Below are 20,201 nucleotides of genomic sequence, written 5' to 3'. Positions count from 1 at the left end.
ATGTGAGGGGCAGTCCTCTGGTCTTGACCCCTTCACGGGATTACTGTCCCTGTGAGTATCTTCATGGTGTGTGTTCCTGCACTTAGTATTTGCCTGTGTATGCTTTCCCAACTTATTTGCATACAAAGTGTAACAGATCTGAGAATAAAGAGGCTGTGAACCTTTCATTTATTAGCTGCAGATACTTATGAAATTGCAGATTTATGGGAACCTGTATGCTGCTCTTAATGATTCTAGTCTGGGTCTTTCATTTCCAGATGATGCGTGAGGTGATGCCAACCATCAGTGAAGCCGAAGGCTCCCCAGGAGGAAGTGGGAGCCATGCATCCGGCTCCCCTTCACAGGCAGACGCAGATTCACATTTTGAACAGTTGATAGTCTCCATGCTGGAAGAGAGGGACCGACTTCTTGACACTCTTAGAGAGACTCAAGAAACGCTGGCATTAACCCAGGAGAAATTACACCAAGTTGGTCATGAAAGAGATTCCTTGCAGAGACAGCTCAATACTGCACTTCCACAGGAGTTTGCTGCATGTACGAAGGAACTGAATGCATGCAGCGAACAGCTTCTTGAAAGGGAAGAAGAAATTGCTGAACTGAAAGCAGAAAGGAACAACACCAGGCTGCTTTTAGAACATTTGGAATGCCTTGTCTCTAGGCACGAGAGGTCTCTCAGGATGACCGTGGTGAAGAGACAGGCACAGTCCCCAACAGGTGTGTCCAGCGAAGTCGAAGTGCTCAGAGCACTGAAGTCGTTGTTTGAGCACCACAAAGCTCTGGATGAAAAGGTGAGAGAGAGATTACGAGTAGCACTTGAAAGGTGTAGTTCGTTAGAGGAAGAATTAGGTGCCACACACAAAGAGCTAATGATTCTTAAAGAACAGAATAATCAGAAAAAAACACTAACAGATGGAGCGCTTGACATGAGCCATGAACAAGAAAATACCCCGAGCACGAATGGAAAGAGATCTTCTGACGGTTTGTTAAGCCACGAGGAGGACCTTGCTAAAGTAACAGAGCTCCAGGCAGTCATAGACAAGCAACTGAGGGAGCAGAGCCAAATGAAAGAGCGCCTGGCCGCCCTCTCCAGTCACGTGGTGGAGCTGGAAGAAGATCTCTACACGGCCAGGGAAGACTTGATCAAATCTGAGGAGATGAACACGAAACTGCAACGGGACATCCGTGAAGCCATGGCCCAAAAAGAAGACATGGAAGAGAGAATCAGTCACGTGGCAGAGCTGGAGGAATATCTCTACACGGCCAGGGAAGACCTGATCAAATCTGAGGAGATGAACACGAAATTGCAACGGGACATCCGTGAAGCCATGGCCCAAAAAGAAGACATGGAAGAGAGAATCAGTCACGTGGCAGAGCTGGAGGAAGATCTCTACACGGCCAGGGAAGACCTGATCAGTTCTGAGGAGATGAACACGAAATTGCAACGGGACATCCGCAAAGCCATGGCCCAACAGGAAGACATGGAAGAGAGAATCAGTCACGTGGCAGAGCTGGAAGAAGATCTCTACACGGCCAGGGAAGACTTGATCAAATCTGAGGAGATGAACACGAAATTGCAACGGGACATCCGCAAAGCCATGGCCCAAAAAGAAGACATGGAAGAGAGAATCAGTCACGTGGCAGAGCTGGAGGAAGATCTCTACACGGCCAGGGAAGACTTGATCAATTCTGAGGAGATGAACATGAAATTGCAACGGGACATCTGCAAAGCCATGGCCCAACAGGAAGACATGGAAGAGAGAATCAGTCACGTGGCAGAGCTGGAGGAAGAGCTCTACACGGCCAGGGAAGACTTGATCAAATCTGAGGAGATGAACACGAAATTGCAACGGGACATCCGTGAAGCCACGGCCCAAAAAGAAGACATGGAAGAGAGAATCAGTCACGTGGCAGAGCTGGAGGAAGATCTCTACACGGCCAGGGAAGACCTGATCAAATCTGAGGAGATGAACACGAAATTGCAACGGGACATCCGTGAAGCCATGGCCCAACAGGAAGACATGGAAGAGAGAATCAGTCACGTGGCAGAGCTGGAGGAAGATCTCTACACGGCCAGGGAAGACCTGATCAAATCTGAGGAGATGAACACGAAATTGCAACGGGACATCCGCAAAGCCATGGCCCAAAAAGAAGACATGGAAGAAAGAATCGCTACTCTTGAAAAGCGCTACCTTGCTGCACAGCGTGAAGCCTCGTCTGTGCGTGACCTCAATGATAAACTTGAAAATGAAATTGCAAACAAAGACTCTATGCATCGACAGACTGAGGATAAAAACCGCCAGTTACAGCAACGGGTGGAATTAGCGGAGCAAAAGCTGCAGCAGACCATGAGGAAAGCTGAGACACTCCCGGAGGTGGAGGCGCAGCTGGCCCAGAGGGTGGCAGAGCTCTCGAAGGCTGAAGAGAGACACGGCACCATTGAAGAAAGGTTAAGACAGATGGAGGCGCAGCTGGAGGAAAAGAACCAAGAACTGCAGCGGGCAAGGCAGAGAGAAAAAACGAATGAAGAGCATAATAAACGTTCATCAGACACTGTTGACAAGCTTCTTTCAGAATCTAATGAGAGGCTCCAGCTTCATCTGAAAGAGAGAATGGCTGCTCTAGAAGATAAGAATTCTCTGTTACGAGAAGTTGAAAATGCAAAAAAGCAATTGGAAGATACACAACATGATAAGGATCAGCTCATCTTAAACACTGAAGCATTGAGTGCTGAACTAGACAGGCTGCATAAGGAGGCATTGCACACAGTCAGCCGTGAGGATGTCAGCGACGTGAGAAACTCGACAGGCTCCCAGGACGGTCCCGTGAGCAATCCCAGCAGTAGCAACAGCAGCCAGGACTCGCTCCACAAAGCCCCAAAGAAGAAGGGCATCAAGTCCTCTATCGGCCGCTTGTTTGGCAAGAAAGAAAAGGGCCGACCTGGACAAGCTGGCAAAGAATCATTAGGACACGCTGGTGTTTCAGAGACAGATAATGCATCTCAACATGCCTTGGCACTGAGCAAACTGGGAGGACAGGCTGAAAAAAATCGTAAACTTCAAAAGAAGCATGAATGGCTCGATGAAGCCCGAAGACAAGGTTTGCCTTTTGCCCAGTGGGATGGGCCGACCGTAGTTGTGTGGTTGGAGCTCTGGGTGGGGATGCCCGCCTGGTATGTGGCTGCCTGCCGAGCCAACGTGAAGAGCGGGGCCATCATGTCGGCCCTGTCGGACACAGAGATGAAGCGTGAGATCGGCATCAGCAAACCCCTGCATCGGCTGAAGCTGAGGCTGGCCATCCAAGAGATCATGTCTCTTACCAGCCCGTCCGCCCCTCCCACGTCGCGAACGACACTCGCACATGGGCACATGAACCACGAGTGGATTGGGAACAAGTGGCTGCCCGGCCTGGGCCTCCCTCAGTACCGCAGCTACTTCACGGAGTGCCTGCTGGACGCCAGGATGCTGGACCACCTGACCAAGAAGGACCTCCACGGGCAGCTGAAAATGGTCAACCGTTTCCACAGAAACAGTTTCCAGTGTGGAATTATGAGCCTGAGAAGATTAAATTATGACCGAAAAGAACTGGAAAGAAAAAGAGAAGAAAGTCAGAACGCAGGAAAAGATGTGCTTGTTTGGAGCAACGATCGAGTGATTCGCTGGATCCTGTCAATTGGCCTTAAAGAATATGCAAACAATCTTTTAGAGAGTGGCGTTCACGGTGCCCTTCTGGCCTGCGATGAAACCTTTGACTTCAACGCACTGGCGCTATCGTTACAGATCCCAACGCAGAATACACGGGCTCGTGCTGTCTTAGAAAGAGAACTTAACAACCTTTCGGTCATGGGGACTGACAGAAGGTTGGATGAAGACAATGATAAAAGCTTTAGGAGAGCACCATCAGGGAGAAAAAAAATTTAGACCAAGGGACATTCGTGGCTTAGCTGCTGGATCAGCAGAGACTCTTCCTGCAAACTTCGGGGTTACTTCTTCTATGTCTTCACCCTCCATGCAACCAAAGAAGATGCAGATGGACGGCAGCGTGTCAGGAACACAGAGGTTGGATTCTGCCACAGTCAGGACTTACTCCTCCTGCTAAAGCCTCCTGCTCTTTACCCACACTACTTCTACAGATGACTGTGCAGCATTTTGAATCCAACAGAGACTACATTTTAGAATGCAATGGAATCTTTAATCTGTTAATACTTGTTGTATGGACCCTAAGATATTTTGTTACAGAGTTTTTAATGAGTGAAAGTTTCATGAATACCATAGCGAAAATATTTTAGAATTTAATGTTTCTTATATTTAGGTAAACTTATGACTCTTCACTTGTATAGTTACTTACTTTTTCATGTATATCCAGGCTATAAATATCCTTTCAAATCAATTCATGTTCTTACACCTGATTTTAGTTTTTCACATGAATGTACTGTAATGCTTATATGTATAAATCCTATGGACAAACATAGGGCTTTTGTAAATTATACATTTATTGTAATTATTAGTTTAATTTTTTAATGATAAACCATTACAGAGAAGAAAAAAAATAAAAAAATATTTAAAAAATAAAAATAATTTTAAAAGAAGTATTAACTCCAAGAGATGATTCTTGAATGTGAAGACTAAAAAAGTAATTTCAGAAACCGAATGGAAAGATTAAGATTGTGACATAATCTAAACTCAGGAAGGAGAAAAGCCAGGACATAAATGACCTCCTCTTACAGTCATCTTTGGCGGGTTACAGGGCAAAACTTCTGTCTCAAGGGGAGGTGTAAATCTTGTAAGCACAGGGAGTAGGTGGCCAGGGGCAGAAGCCCAAACCAGACAGCCGAGGGGACAACTAGAACTGTGTTGTCCACCTCAGGCACCCTTGGCAATATGCAGAACCTCAGTGCATGAGCCTTTTCCAACCCACTGCAGTGGCCCCCAGAGGAAGGAAGACATGCTCAGATGGCAACATGTGCAACCTACTAACGCAGCTTCTAAGGTTTTTCGTTCTAAGAAAACAGACTCCTGGGCAGAATTAATTCACTAATTAAACTGATATTTATTGAGTACCCTTTATTTACATTTACAAAAAACTAATTATATATGTGACGACTGTCATAATAGGGAAGTCGAGCCCCACGGAAGCATTTAACTTCAGAGGGAGCTAACCTGGCCAAGGCTTCAGGGAGCGCTCCCCAGAGGAAATAAAGCTAAAGCTGGGATCATAAGGGTTAGGAGGAGTCAGCAGGGGGAAGACTCTGGGGCGACAGTGGAGGCAAAGGTCCTGAGGTGGCAGAGAGCCAAACACAAATTTTCAAGAGACCTGAAGAACTGTGTAACTGAAGAATAGAAAGAAAGGGTAGGAACGGAGCACAATGGGATCTGCTGTATTCATTGATTTCCCAGCCAGCGAGAATCACACTTAACACTGGTAGAAGATATTGTGGGATTTTAGTAACGGAAAGATATAGCTCTAACCTGCACAATTTGCTAGTATAGCTTTAACCTGCGCAATTCGCTTCTGCAAACGTTTGGGGAAATGTATCTAAAGGCATTTTATGTAAAGCAGCTTCTAAGGGGCTGTTGAAATGTAAAGCAGCTTCTAAGGGGGCTATTAAGCAGCAGGGGGCCCAAGTACACTAAACATTCCAAGAAGGGCATGGCCCCCACCCGGTCCCAGGGATCCCAGGGACGGGCTGGTTCCTTATCTAAAAGCCTCCTTGCCAGGTGCCAAGGAAGATATACGATTGAAAGAAGCGCCGTTATCGGGAGTACCGGCCTACCAAAGCCCACCTGTAAATCTAAAGGCGCCACAGATCTACCGGGGTACCAGCCTGCTAGAGTCTGCCCACAAATCCAAGGGCGCCACTGATAACCGACAACTCATCCTGTCATAAAGATCTGTTCAAGAAAAACTGTATAAAAAGTGCTTGTGTGGTAAACTGGGGGGGCTTTTCCGAAAGGCAAAGCGCCCCAGCATGCTGGAAAGATAAAATCGCTCTTGCTGATTGCAACGGTCCTGGTCTTGTGGTCTTTGGGAGGCGAGCCGCTCCGGCCTGTAGCATTTGTTCTTGGTGCACGGGTCTCACATTTTTGGGGGCTCGTCCGGGATCGGCTCGCTCTCCCTGGGACCAAAGACTAGAGAACAGAGGATCGCTGGAGCAGGTACCGCGGTTGTCTGTCTGACTGTGTCTGTTACTTTTGTTGTCGGCTGTAAGCTGTCTGTTATAATCTGGTTTCGGTGGCTCCAGGACGGAATCACCGGTCTGATTTTAGATTTTCTGAGGCTCCAAAGCGGAGCCATCTGTAGCGGAAAAGCGGCGGGGCGGACGTCCCGGCACGCCGCAGCCACAGGAGTCCTGGAGGACGCTCCAGATTCCTCCGCAGGAGACGAACAAGTTCGGCTCCACGGGAGATCTCTAGGAAAGATACCCCTCCCGAGTTCTCTGATACTCTGGTTGTGGCGCTCGTGGCAGGGGCGCATCTGTGTTTTGTTTTTTGTCTGTCTGGTTGTGTGTGTGTGGGGACTGACGATTTTCTGGGGCGCCATGGGGCAGACTGTCTCAACCCCTTTGAGCCTGACTCTGAAATACTGGAATGACGTGAAGGAAAGAGCTAATGATTTGTCTGTGCCGGTTAGAAAGAATAAATGGGTAACACTTTGTTCTTCGGAGTGGCCAGCTTTCCAACCCGGACGGCCTGCTGAAGGTTCCTTCTCTCTGCCGTTGATTACAGCGGTAAAAAGAAAAATTTTCAATTCTGAAAACCTCCTAGGCCAGACATCTTATATCATTGTCTGGGAAGACTTAAGTCACGGATCCTCCTCCGTGGGTCCGTCCCTTTGTTCCCTTAACAGGTCCAACAGCTGTGTTTGCTCTCCAAGAAGTAAAAAAGAAACCGGAGGGCCTGCCGTCCACCGACCCGGACTGGCTTCTTTCTGATCCCCCTCCCCCTTCTTTCCGACCACAGGCAGCCCGGCCGTCCGCTCCACCGGAGGAGGACCCACCAGAAAATGAATCCAAGGGAGGGCCTGCTAGGGGGGACACGCAGTAAACGAGTGGCCCCTCCAGATGCTCTTCCTATTTTCCCCCTGCGGGCTTAAGGCCCCCCTGATGAAGAGGGCAACCAGCCCTTGCAGTACTGGCCTTTCTCTTCCTCCGATCTTTACAATTGGAAATCTCAGAATCCCCCTTTCTCTGAAAACCCCCAGGGTCTCACTAACCTTGTAGAACCTCTCCTATTTACTCATCAGCCCACCTGGGATGATTGCCAGCAGCTTCTACAGGTCCTGTTCACTACCGAGGAGAGACAACGAATCCTCCTGGAAGCTCGAAAGAATGTGCCAGGAGAAGATGGGCGACCTACCCTCCTCCCTGATGTTATAGATGCACGGTTCCCGTTAATCAGACCAAACTGGGACTTCAACTCGGCGGAAGGTAGGGAGCACCTGAAGGTCCACCGCCAGGCTCTAACGGCAGGCCTCAGAGGGGCAGCAGAACGCCCCACCAATTTGACTAAGGTAAGAGAGATAACTCAGGGGCCCGATGAGTCTCCATCAGCATTCCTGGAGAGACTCACGGAGGCATTCCATCGGTTCACCCCATACGATCCTGGTAGTGAAGAGCATAGGGCTACAGGGACGGTCGCTTTTATTGACCAGTCTAGTAGGGACATCAGGAAGAAACTGCAGAGACTGGAAGGGTTGCAAGATAAGTCATTAAGAGAATTAGTGCAGGTGGCTGGAAAGGTTTATCATACCAGAGAGTCAGAAGAAGCAAAGGAAATAAAAAGAGAAAAGCGCCAAGAAAAAAATTTCCACAAACTTCTGGCCACTGTAGTCAGGGAGACTAGGGAGCCCAATAAAATGGTGCCAGGCAATAAAAAGGAGCCCCTGGCGAAGGATCGATGTGTGTACTGTAAAGAGAGAGGACACTGGGTTCGAAACTGCCCCAGGAAAAAGAAAGAGCCTCAAGCCTCCAAAGTCTTGGCCTTGCAGGAAGACAGTGATTAGGGGGGACGGGGTTCGGGTCCCCTCCCCGAACCCAGGGTAACTCTCAAAGTGGAGGGGAAGCCTACTCAGTTCGTGGTAGACCCTGGAGCCGAAAATTCAGTATTCCTACAAGCAAACGGACCTCTTCTCGGGAAAAAGTCATGGGTACAAGGGGCTACAGGGTACAAGCAGTACCCATGGACTACCCGAAGAACAGTGGACCTAGGCGTGGGCCGGGTATCCCACTCGTCCATGGTCATTCCCGAGTGCCCCTACCCACTGCTGGGAAGAGATCTCCTCACCAAAATGGGTGCTCAAATTTATTTTGACCCCGAGGGACCTCGGGTGCTAAATCGGCAAGGAAAGCCTCTGCAGATACTAACCCTCAGGTTAGGAGATGAATACCAATTGTTTGAAATGCAAGGGCAGGAGACTGGACAGATGCATTGGTGGTTAGAAAACTACCCCCAAGCGTGGGCAGAAACAGCAGGGATAGGGAAGGCTAAAATCAGGCCCCCCGTCCACGTAGAGCCGAAGGCTCAAGCCAGTCCTATAGCTGTCCGACAATACCCGATGTCCCGAGAAGCACGCGAAGGCAGCAGACCCCACATTGCTCGTTTGCTCCAGCTGGGAGTCCTACGGAAGTGTCAATCAGCCTGGAACACGCCCTTGCTGCCGGTCCGAAAGCCTGGGACTGATGACTACCGACCGGTCCAAGATCTCCAAGAGGTAAACAAACGCGTGGCCGATCTCCAGGCCACCGTCCCTAATCCCTATAACCTTTTAAGTTCTTTACCTCCAGACAGGACCTGCTACTCAGTACTGGATCTCAAAGATGCATCCTTCTGTTTGCCGCTGACTGCAAAAAGTCAAGAGTACTTCGCTTTCGAGGGGACAGATGCAGAGACTGGCCTAGCAGGGCAACTCACTTGGACCCGCCTGCTTCAAGGGTTCAAAAACTCGCCCACCATCTTTCATGAGACCCTCCACCAAGATTTGGCTGTGTTCCGGGCCTCTCACCCACAGGTAACTTTGTTGCAGTATGTGGATGACCTCCTCCTGGCAGCGGCCGACGAGGAACTGTGTTTAGAAGGAACAAAGCGTCTCCTCATGGAGCTAGGAGAGCTGGGCTATCGAGCCTCCGCCAAAAAGGCCCAGATCTGCAAGCGACAGGTCAGTTACCTGGGGTACCTTCTTAGAGATGGGAAAAGATGGCTGTCTGAGGCCAGAAAAGAGACAGTGTTTCACATCCCGCCACCCTGTAACCCAAGACAAGTCAGAGAATTTTTAGGTACTGCCGGGTTTTGTCGCCTGTGGATACCTGGTTTGGCTGAGATGGCAGCCCCATTATATCCCCTCACTAAGAACAGTCAGCCCTTTAAAGTGGGGAAAAGAGGAGCAACAGGCTTTAGATAATATTAAAACGGCCTTAATGTCTGCACCGGCTCTGGGACTCCCCGACGTAACTAAGCCCTTCCACCTGTGTGTGGCAGAAAATACGGGAATTGCAAAGGGGGTCCTAACTCAAAGACTGGGGCCCTGGAAAAGGCCTGTGGCATACCTGTCCAAGAAATTAGACCCAGTAGCCTCAGGGTGGCCAGCTTGTCTAAGGATCGTAGCGGCAGTTGCAGTCCTAGTAAAAGATGCTGATAAATTGACTATGGGACAGAATTTAGTAATCTCAGCACCTCATGCCTTGGAGAGTGTTGTCCGCCAGCCTCCCGACCGCTGGCTCGCAAATGCTCGCACGACTCCTTATCAGACTCTGGTACTGAATTCACATCGGCTTACTTTTAAGCTCTCCACCGGCGAGCTTAAATCCAGCCACATTGTTACCAGACTCGGACTTTGACCCTCCTATCCGTAACTGCCAACAAGTGCTTGCTGAGGCACATGGATGGCGGAAAGACTTGTCAGATCAGCCTCTGACGGATGCCAAAGCCACCTGGTTTACTGACCGCAGCAGTTTTCTCGAGGAAGGAGTACGAAAGGCAGGAGCTGCTATAGTAGACGGCCAGAATCTGATGTGGGCACAGACTTTACCTGCCGGGACGTCCGCCCAGAAAGCAGAGCTCATCGCCCTCACGAAAGCCCTTGAACTAGGAGAGGGCAAAAGAATCAACATCTATACGGACAGCAGGTATGCCTTTGCCACTGCTCATGTGCACGGTGCTATATATCAACAGCGGGGTCTGTTAACTTCTGAAGGAAAAAAAAATCAAAAACAAGGCAGAGATCGTAGGCCTGTTGGAGGCCCTTCACAAACCGCTAAAAGTTAAGTATTATACACTGCCCGGGCCACCAAAAAGGGGATTTCCCCCCTCGCTAGGGGAAACAACTCGGCCGATTCTGAGGCAAGGGCGGCGGCCCACGGGTCCTCAACTGTTTTGTTAGTGGACGTCCCCGAACCAGAAAAGCCCAAATTTAAATACTCGGCTGAGGACGTAGCAGTGATCTCAAGGGACTCTAACAACTACTTTGATCAGAAAACAGGGCGTTGGCATGCAGCGTCGGGCAAGCCTATCTTGCCACAAGATCAAGCCCACGCCATGATCAGACAAATGCATCAATGGACACATCTGGGAGTGGACAAACTGGCCCAGACGGCCCTGAACACAGAATATTATATCATAGGGCTAAAGCAATTAGCAGAGCAAATAGTTACTACCTTAAACAGGGTGAGGCCTCACCAATAAGTCTTTTGCAAATAACACAATCTTAACCTAACTGTCCTTGTTTGTTCTTGTTGTTTATGTCTGCGTATATGCGTGTGTAACCTGTATGTTGTCTGCTTGTGTAATTGTGTTACGTGCAAGGTACCAAATTGGCTTATAATTAATGCGCGCACATTAAATAAATAAGTGTACTTCTCAAGTTCATGGAACTGAAATCGTCTAAAGTTTTAATAAATATATTTTCAAGATTTGATTCAAACCTTTTACCTAAATTTGTCTCTAGGTCAATATGTCTCGTTATCTCAGCTCTGCCTCCTGGCCATGCTGGGAAAAACAGTATCTTTTATGTATATGCTGCCCTCTGTCTTCAGCTCCACATGGCTCCAACTGCCACGGTAAAAACCAGGAACCTAAAATGGCTAGTAAAAAAAAAAAAAAAACCGATGCCAACTATGGCATAGGTGCTAGTTAGCACTAACTAATAAGGGTATAAATCTAATACACCAAGTTTTTGGCTGGGAAACCATAAAGATGTATTTGGTAAATATAGCTAAAACTCAAATTGGCCTCTGTATCATCTGCTTTAACAAATAAGGCCTATTTAGTAACCTCAATGTATAAAAAATGTTCTTATCAGCACACATCACTGCCTGGGTTTACTAATCAAACAGGATTACTAAAGGTCTTTTCACTTAACTGCTCTTAGTAGAAAATTATAAAAGGTTTTCTGTGTCCTTTAAATAAGTGATTTAAAAACTTACGTTCTTGTGCTCTCTGCCTTTAAAACCCTTTGTCACTTTGGTTTTATTTTTTGTAGTAATTTTGTAATTTTATTCAACTAAGTGTTTTAAGCCTTTTGTTATTTAACAAAGCTTTCCAACACAAAATACTAAAAGATCAAAATAACTAAAAAATTCCAAGGGCCCTAAAGTTTCTCAAAGGATATATACAAATGTATCAAAACTAACTGGCTTATTTAATAAATTAAACTATATGGGAAAGCACTGTCAGTACTAAAGGTGTTATAAATATGTGTTCGAAAATCTGGTAAGGTTCTTAAATATCTGTCTTAATGTAAATGCTACCAGTCATAATCTTGGTTTAATTATAATTTTTAAATGTTATGTCTTCAAATATTTCATTAAAAAACTCTAATAGGTACAGTTTTCCAACAAACTTTAAGTTCATAGCTTTAAACTAAAATTCCAAAATTCTAATAAAAAAAATAATGGGTTTATAAAATTGTTCACAAAAGTCAAATCAACAAAAGTTAATTGGTAAATTAATTTTTAAAAATTAAGGGTTCGGGCCGAGCCCATGGCGCACTCGGGAGAGTGCGGCGCTGGGAGCGCGGCGAGCCTCCCGCCGCGGGTTCGGATCCTATATAGGAATGGCCGGCGCACTCACTGGCTGAGTGCCGGTCACGAAAAGGGCAAAAAAAAAAAAAAAAGAAAGAAAAGAAAAAATTATGGGTTTTTACAATTTCCTTATTTTAAAACACTGCTGGTTCTCTTAATGTTTTCAAATGTAAAAAACTTTCTCTCTCTCTCTCTCTCTCTCTCAAGCTATCTATAACTAACAACAGTTTGGTAAAACGTCATTTAAAACAAAAGTGAAAGCATTTGTTTTCTCCCTATTAATCCCCCCCAAATTTAATAACTTTAAATATCCTTATAACTATTATAACAATGTGGCTATTTGTATAAGTTTAATAAAAATTAACTCTCTCCTTATAACAAAATAAAATTTAAAACTTTAAATATAAAATAGCACGTCTCACTTCCAAGTTCTGACCCCTCTTTCATGTTGCCTACATTTGGCCTAACTGCTGCTTCATCCTGCTGTTCATCTACCCCCCAACGTAAGACAAATCACTATAAAAAAGTAAGCCAAAATGTTCCTTTCAATCACCACCTGGGGAAAAGCCTTCCCAACACCAAAATATTTATACAAAGAAAAGTAAAACCTTTTCAATCGAGATATTAATCATCAATGCTTTTATAAAAAAATGCCTTAATCAAAAAGGGAAAAACGTCTTCTCTACAAAAGCAGTTCTCTAAATTTTCCTGGCCTTAAAGAGGGTGTTTGTAACTTAAATAAAACATCCTGTTCTTAAACAAAAACTTGTAATGAATCAAAAATTTTACAAAAAACTAAATGCTTTACAAACTGTAATGTCCTAAACAGTTTAACGAACTTTCTAGACTCAAAATCAACTATTATATGGAGCAAAATCCCTTTCCGGAGTTTCAACAATTGGCAATTACACCCAATTCGCAGCACCTAAAATAATGCCGCTGCAGCTGCCCTAAAAAATAACAACATCTCAGTCCTCACCTAGAGTAAATTAAAAAAGAACTTGCGATGCTAAATAATACCAACTTTGCTTTAAATGTTTTTGTCTTAACTGTGCCAACCTAATCTGGAACTTTTGCTTTTCCTTTTAAAATAAATAAAATGGGGGGAGATGTGGAATATACTATAAAGCATATGTACTTCACAGGGCCTGGTTTTCCAAAGCCTTACAGTTTCAAATATTGACCTTGCAAAAAACAGAAAATTTTCCTCAGGCTAGAAAGTCTCTGCTGTAAAATAAAAATGTGTGGCACAGCAAGGTTGCTGGCTCAAAAACAAATAGATTACTAATTAAATTATAAAAATACCAAAAAAATTGCTGTAAAAAAAATGTCTGTTAATAAATCACTTAATGGCCTTACTAAAATGTCATCTGCCTTGTTTCACTAAAAGTTACCACTCTATACTGTTAAACTATAAGCCTACCTATGTTCTCTTCCTGGTCTGGAAAATAAATGCAAAAAAAACCCAATTGGGGTTAATTCCGTTTTTGGGAATGCCTCTCGCTTAAAAATTCCGGGAAAGTTAACCACTTTGGGGCTTCTCACTGCTCAAAAAAAAAAAAAAAAAAAAAAGGGCTTTAAGTAATCCTTTGCGGCTCCATCACCCAGGGGAAGTGGGGTAACAAATCTGTGGGGGGCAAAACAACAGGTAGAACTCTTAAGCAATTTGCTTCAAAGTGGACCAACCACTGAAAACAGAATTACTAAGCCGTAGACGATTTCAGTGTTCAAGCAGATAGTGCTTTATAAATAATTAGGCTAGCTACCTTTTAAGGCTTCAATGTAGAACCTAAATGGCATGCATAAGAGCTCCTCTCTTAAATAAGGGCAAATCAGCATTACCTACCTCTGTTTGGTTGTATCTGCATTAACCTCCATGATACACCAAGCAATCTGTTCAGCTGCTTACTATTTAGCCTAAAACCATCTTCAAGGGTCTCTGTCACAAATTTCCTTATCGTTTCTATCCAACTGGAATCCTTCGCCAAAGTTGAGGCACTGGCCAGGGAGAAAATGATATCAGACAGTGTTAAATTCAGTAAGAGATGATCTATGTTATTGGAGACAATCGTGCAATGCTTCGTGCTAAAAACAAACAAAGACAAACACACATCTATAAAGTGTTACATCAACTGTGTCTGCTTCATTTAGAATACTTAAAATAATCAATCAATGGATAAAACACGTTTCCTTCTAGAACTGATAAATTGCCACAAAGACAGGTGCACAGGCCAGGTTTAGGCCACAGTTCTAGAAATAAACCATCCATTAGGGAATGAAGGTTGTTAAGACATGAATTACAGTGTATACTGCTCAGTTCACTACTAAGTGCTATTCACACAAAAGGTAAATGCCTGAGAATCTCAGAAGATTTGAAAGATAAAAAGACTTGAAACCCCTAACACACTTAAAGACTTTTTTAATAGAAGATACTTGTATTTGGATGAACACCACAGTAGATCTTGGCTCTGCTTTTAAGTAATCATTTGACTTAAAAGAATCACTAATTTCTCCTGGCCACAATTTCCTCACGTGTGAAGGAGACTTATCTAGGTAAGCACTGGTCTGAAATAACTTAATTTTTTAATTCCCATATTGAAATCAGTTTTTTAAATTCTAGTCAAATAAAAAACATGCCTTTCAAAGCTTGAAAGAAATTTCAAAACACCTCAAATAGAATATTCTTCTAAAGACACAATTTGCAACTCAGAACACATTCATTGCAGACTATGATATGTTCAACAACAGAGCCTATTTCCGTCATGTTTTGAAAAACGTAAAGTTATCTAAAATCATACATATCTCAAGCTAACCATTTAAAGGAAAAGATGAATCCTAGGTTAGGCTTAAGCCAGGACACAGTAGAGAGAAACCACAAATACATGAGAAGGAAAATAAAAGATAAGTAAAGTTGGCGCTATCAATTGCATTTCGTCAAATGCAAGACCAGAAATGACAAATGGGCCTGGAAAGGTAAAATGGGACCAAATGACAAAGAGTCAAAGGCTAAAGACACTAAAATGAATTCTGTAGGAAAGGGAGTAACAGGGTTGTGACCTTCTTTCGGATGAATGATTCTGTGGATGCAAAAGGAAAAATGCAAGTTAGAGACCATAAACAAAGAAGCAGTTTGTGCAGCTATTTTAGCAATCCAGGCAAGAGATGGCAGGTGCAAGAACCAGGGTCTTTGTTGGTATGAACTGGGAGAAGTGGGGCATTTAGGGAGAATAAAAATTACCTGGACCTGAAATGTGCTTAAATGTACACATATATGAGTGAGTTTGGGGACGATGGAAATGGAAGCAGTCAAGGGATCTAGCACTGGTGACTAAGTTGATAACGGTGATGATGAAAAAGGAACAGAGATCTAGAAATAAATTCTACCTTGGATATGTGAGCTAAAGTGTCAGAAATCCAGCCAGAGATGACCCACAGACAACTCAATGTGCAAGTCTGATAATGGGAGAAGTCTGAACTATCTAAAAGAAACTACCCACATAACTGCTCCTAACTACAAAGGAAGCTGGGAAATATAGATTTTGCTTTGTGTAGCCATATATGCAGCTAAAAATTGGGAATTCTTTCATTAAGAAAAGAGAGAATAAAAACTGGGACAGACTTGCAACATTTCTTCCCCACAGGAAGAGCTCTACATGATCTACCGTAACTTTATCTTGAACAGCATAATCTGTTACTATCCGAAAGGTCTCAATGGACATCTTCAAACGTGCGAGAGTTCATTCTGATCCTCCACGAATTTATACAAAAATTTTAAAGAATAAATATACCAACCATCAATTCCATAAGGGAGGCAGGTCTCTGGTGAAACTTCAATTTCCAGTATTGGTAGTGTAGGTAGTTAGAACCAATCCTCTTTTTGAAAATAACTTTAAAAGCTGGATGAAATCGTTTTTTTTTTTTTTTTTTTTTTTTTTTAATCTCAAAAGCACTCTCAGAAGAGCTAACAAGAAAATGAACATTCACTTACTGGGCCCCAAAACCTGGGAAAAAGCAAGTTCCAGGCACTCAAGATTTAGTCTTGTGGGCAACTGCCAATTCCACAGAAAAAGCTGCAAAACTAAGGTAACCTTTCAGTGGCTCCACAGAGAAAGGAAGGCAAAAGTCTAAGCCCCGAGGCCAGCCAAAGATATATGATCGCTACTTTAAGCTGGATCCTTAAAGGTTTCTCTCCCAGGATAAAATAAACAGCTCAGATAAAACCGAATTCCAGTTCTACAACATCCTAGTCGCTTGAGGAATAGTTCTTTCCAACTGGATCCATAGATTCAACATGATACTAATCAAAATTCCATTAAGCTGTTTCGTAGTTACTGACAAATTGCCTGTAAAGTCTATATGATACAGTCAAAGATCCAGAATACCCAACACAAGACTGAAGCAGAACAAAGCAGGAGGACTCTCATTATTCCATTTCAAGGCTTACTGTAAAGCTACAGTAATCAAGACAGCATGGTATTGGTGAAAGAAGAGACACACTCATAAGTTAACGGAACAGAGAGTCCCAAAATAAACCCACAAAACTATAGTCAACTGAACTTTGACAAAGAAGCACAGGCAATTCAATGGATAAAGGATCATCTTTTCAATAAATGATGACGGAACAAGTGGACAGAAATTCTAGAACTAAAATAAAAATTAGGAAAAAAATTCAATGGATTTATGTTTGGCTACCATTGGACACAACTAAAGAATTAAAAACTAGAACATAAGAGATAAAGAAAAGACAAGAAAAATAGGAGGGGATGATTCAGTAAATATCTCTAAAGTTAGAGTACACAAACTTTTTGAAGTGTTCTTCTATACTAAATTAGCGTTAAAAGTGAAAATGGAACTGCAGTAATTTTTTAAAAGATAATGAGAATTTTTCAGAACCGAGTAAAGACATGTTGTTGAAGATTCAAGATTTCAGATTCAGTAAGTCTACTGAATTGTAAGGAGAATAAATAAAAAGGAAAGAAAACCACACCAGGATACATCATTATGAAACTGCAGGAAACAAAGGACAAGGAGAAAAATTTTAGGAGGAAAAAACTAACATGTCACTTTTAAAAGCATCAACAGTTAGGCTCGTCACTGACTTCTTAAACAGCAGTGAAAACCAGGAGACAGTAAAATGTTATTTTAAGTGTGCTCAAAGAAAATAACCAAGAATATTATACTCTACTAAAACTTTCTTTAGAAATACAAAAGAAAAAAATATTTTTATGCAAAAAAAAAAAAAAAGCTCCAGAAGATTCTTAATGATCCCCGATGGACAGAGATACATGGGGGGGAAAAAAAAACGAAGAGCAGAAAGGGAGAAAAAGTAAGGGTACAATTCATAGTGGTAGAGAGAAGTTCTCCAAAATATCAATTTTTGCTTGAAAGCTCAAATTTTATCATCGGCAACAAATACCAGTTGTTTTCCTGGAATTGAGAGGTCCACTTTGTTCATTTTTGTGAAAAAAATGTCTGCCAAAACACCCAAGTCTGAGTTTGTCTCAGTCATTTTTAGGTTAAAATTGAGTCCAATCCAAAAAAAATACTTACAAGTAGAACGATCACACAAAGCTGTTTTCTTGAGATAACTGTAGTTCTTTGATATACAGCAGTAATGCTTTACGTACACTTCCATCAAACAGAATATTAAAAATGCATGTTTTCAAGGGTCATAACTTAATAAAATCAGAATTTTCACTGCTTCGTTAAAAACATTTTTAAGTGAAGCTGGCTTGTTCTTTTACACTGTGAGTAAATGGCAGTGAAGAATGCGTCTACTAGTACAGTTTGGTGCTGCTGCTTAATTCATGCTATCAAACCAAGTTTTACCCGCCACTGCTTTTGCACTGTCAGTGCAAATGTCAAAACAAAACAAAACAAAAAGGCAAATAATGTCTTAGTATAATTATGAAAGTAGTTCTTACCTTGCGGTCCAGAGGCGTCAAGGACCACACTTTGAGAACTACTGCCTTAGATAAATGTCATAAGAGTAAGCTAGCTAAATGTAATCAACTGTCTCACAATACCAACAATGCTCATAAAATACACATTAAAAAAAAAAAGTCTTCTGCTTACACAAAATCTCAGGGAGTTTTCCTCCCACCTCCAGCCTAATTTGTTCTGTTCCTTTATCATAAGGTTCTCCCTAAGTAATAACAATCCTTATGGATTTAACAATTCTAGATCTTCAAAGGAGTCCTTATTTAAACTAGTTATGAAAACTTTCTGTATACAATACATCCAACAAACCTCTTTTTACCACGTAACCTTTTAATGCTATTCTAGATGATCTTTCATTTTAGCCTTTACAGATATGTCTCTTCGATTTAATGACAGGAAGTCCTGATTTTTTTTCTGTGGATGAAACTGCAAATCCATTTCCTTTTTGATTTTTTCTTCCGGAAGTACTCAGTCTCTACTGTGCTATCTTTCTCTGCAGCTTATTCTGTTCTCTGGTCCCCCAAAAGAAATCTGTTTGTTAGTACATTTGCCAAAACGTAATCATCCGCATACTGTCTGAACTTCTTCTATTCACTCATTATTTGATACAGCTCACATTTTAAAAACAAATACTTTTAAAAGAAACTATCACTACCGTAAATGGAAATCTGGCCTTTCTAACATACTTTGCAATGAATTCACAACCCAACCACCACTCAATCAAGCTCAACTTGCTAAATTAATCAAATCTCTCTGTTCCTCTGAAAAAATAAACTAAAATTTCCCCAGCATACAAAAAAATCTTTCCGATTAATGGACTTCTCCAGTCAGCAGTGAATTAACTGTTTTCACAAACTGATCTGTAGGCCAAAGGCAAGACTTAGCTGTATCTATATTCACAAACCTTTTCATGCTAGTTGTACTTACCGGCATTAACTCAGAATAATCATCTAAATCAATAAATTATGAGCCCAGAAAGGCAGTGTTCTTAAAGACCACTCAGCTACCCTGAATTTTTTAGATGTCGGTATTTTCAGGAGTGCCAAAATTACATCCTTTGATATACACAAAAAAGTTAAAAGCAAAAAACTTGAACACATATTTGGAAACCAATGTTCATAGCAGCATTACTCACAATAGTCAATAGGTGGAAACAACCCAAATGACCACTGGTAGACAAATGGATAAACAAAATGTGGTATACATACAATGGAATACTATTCAGCGCTAAAAAGAAATAACCAAGCCATCAAGTGACATGCAAGAACCTTGAATGAATATTACTAAGTGAAAGAAACCAATCTGAAAAGGATACATACTGTATGATTCCAACTATATGACATTCTGTTAAAGGCAAAACTATGCAGATAGTAAAGAGATCAGTGGTTACCAGGAGTTAGGAGATGGAAGGATGAAAAAGCTAGGCACAGCCCAGGGGATTTTTAGAACACTGAAACTATTCTGTATGATACTATCATGACGGATACACTTGTCAAAACTCACAGAATGTGTAACACCAACAGTAACTCTAGTGTAAATTATCAGTTTGGTGATAATGACGTATCAGTGTAGGTTCACAGACTGGAACGAACGTACTACTCTGCTGCACAGTGTTAATAGTGAAAAAAGGCTATGCATGGATCGGGAAAGAGAGTACATGGGAACTCTGTACTTTCTGCTCAGTTTTGCTGTGAACCTAGAACTGCTCTAAAGAATAAAGTCTGTTTTACAAAAATGAAATTCCGATACATGTTACAACATTGTTGTAGAGACATTATTTCATACACAAAAGGATAAATACTATAAGATTCCACTTTACATGAGGTATGAAGAATAGGCAAATTCATGAGTGGGTAAAAGGGTCACGAAAGTCAATGTACACTGAGAAGTTAAAATTAAAAAAATAAATTCAATAAATAAATAAAAGAATGATACTTATGCATACTGAGAAAAAAAAAAGCAGTTAAAATGGTTCATGTTATGTATATTTCACCACAACAAAATAAATTATATCACTGGTAACTCTCTATTTCAACCTGAGATGAAAAAATTTAGACATGAATGTTAAAAATATACTGGGGGAACATGAAGACGAGTGTGAAGGCCACTGGCCTAGACTACTGTTGGCTTCCCTAACTATGACCTGTATTGGTATGTACTAAGTATTCAATGCACTAACAAGAGCAGCCTATAGGGCCAAAAAATAACCACTGGAGGAACCCGATGAAGAATAAGTTAATTATACCAGCAA

At 42.5% G+C, this 20,201-nt stretch overlaps 1 protein-coding gene and 1 pseudogene across 1 annotated transcript; one reads left to right on the top strand and one right to left on the bottom strand.

Annotated features, from left to right (window-relative positions):
* Positions 1-257: 257 nt before the first annotated feature.
* On the top strand, positions 258-4,262 carry LOC134365899 (liprin-alpha-1-like). Its single transcript, XM_063082262.1, is given in 3 exon segments — positions 258-1,208; positions 2,154-3,905; positions 3,907-4,262. Coding segments are annotated over 3 exon segments (2,892 nt in total). The 3' UTR covers positions 4,096-4,262.
* The window catches only part of LOC134365903 (testis-expressed protein 10-like), a 34,654-nt pseudogene continuing 17,817 nt past the window's right edge, over positions 3,365-20,201 (bottom strand).

This window comes from Cynocephalus volans, chromosome 17 (genome assembly GCF_027409185.1).
Source record: "Cynocephalus volans isolate mCynVol1 chromosome 17, mCynVol1.pri, whole genome shotgun sequence".
NCBI lineage: Eukaryota > Metazoa > Chordata > Mammalia > Dermoptera > Cynocephalidae > Cynocephalus > Cynocephalus volans.
This window is presented reverse-complemented; position numbering and strand designations above follow the sequence as displayed.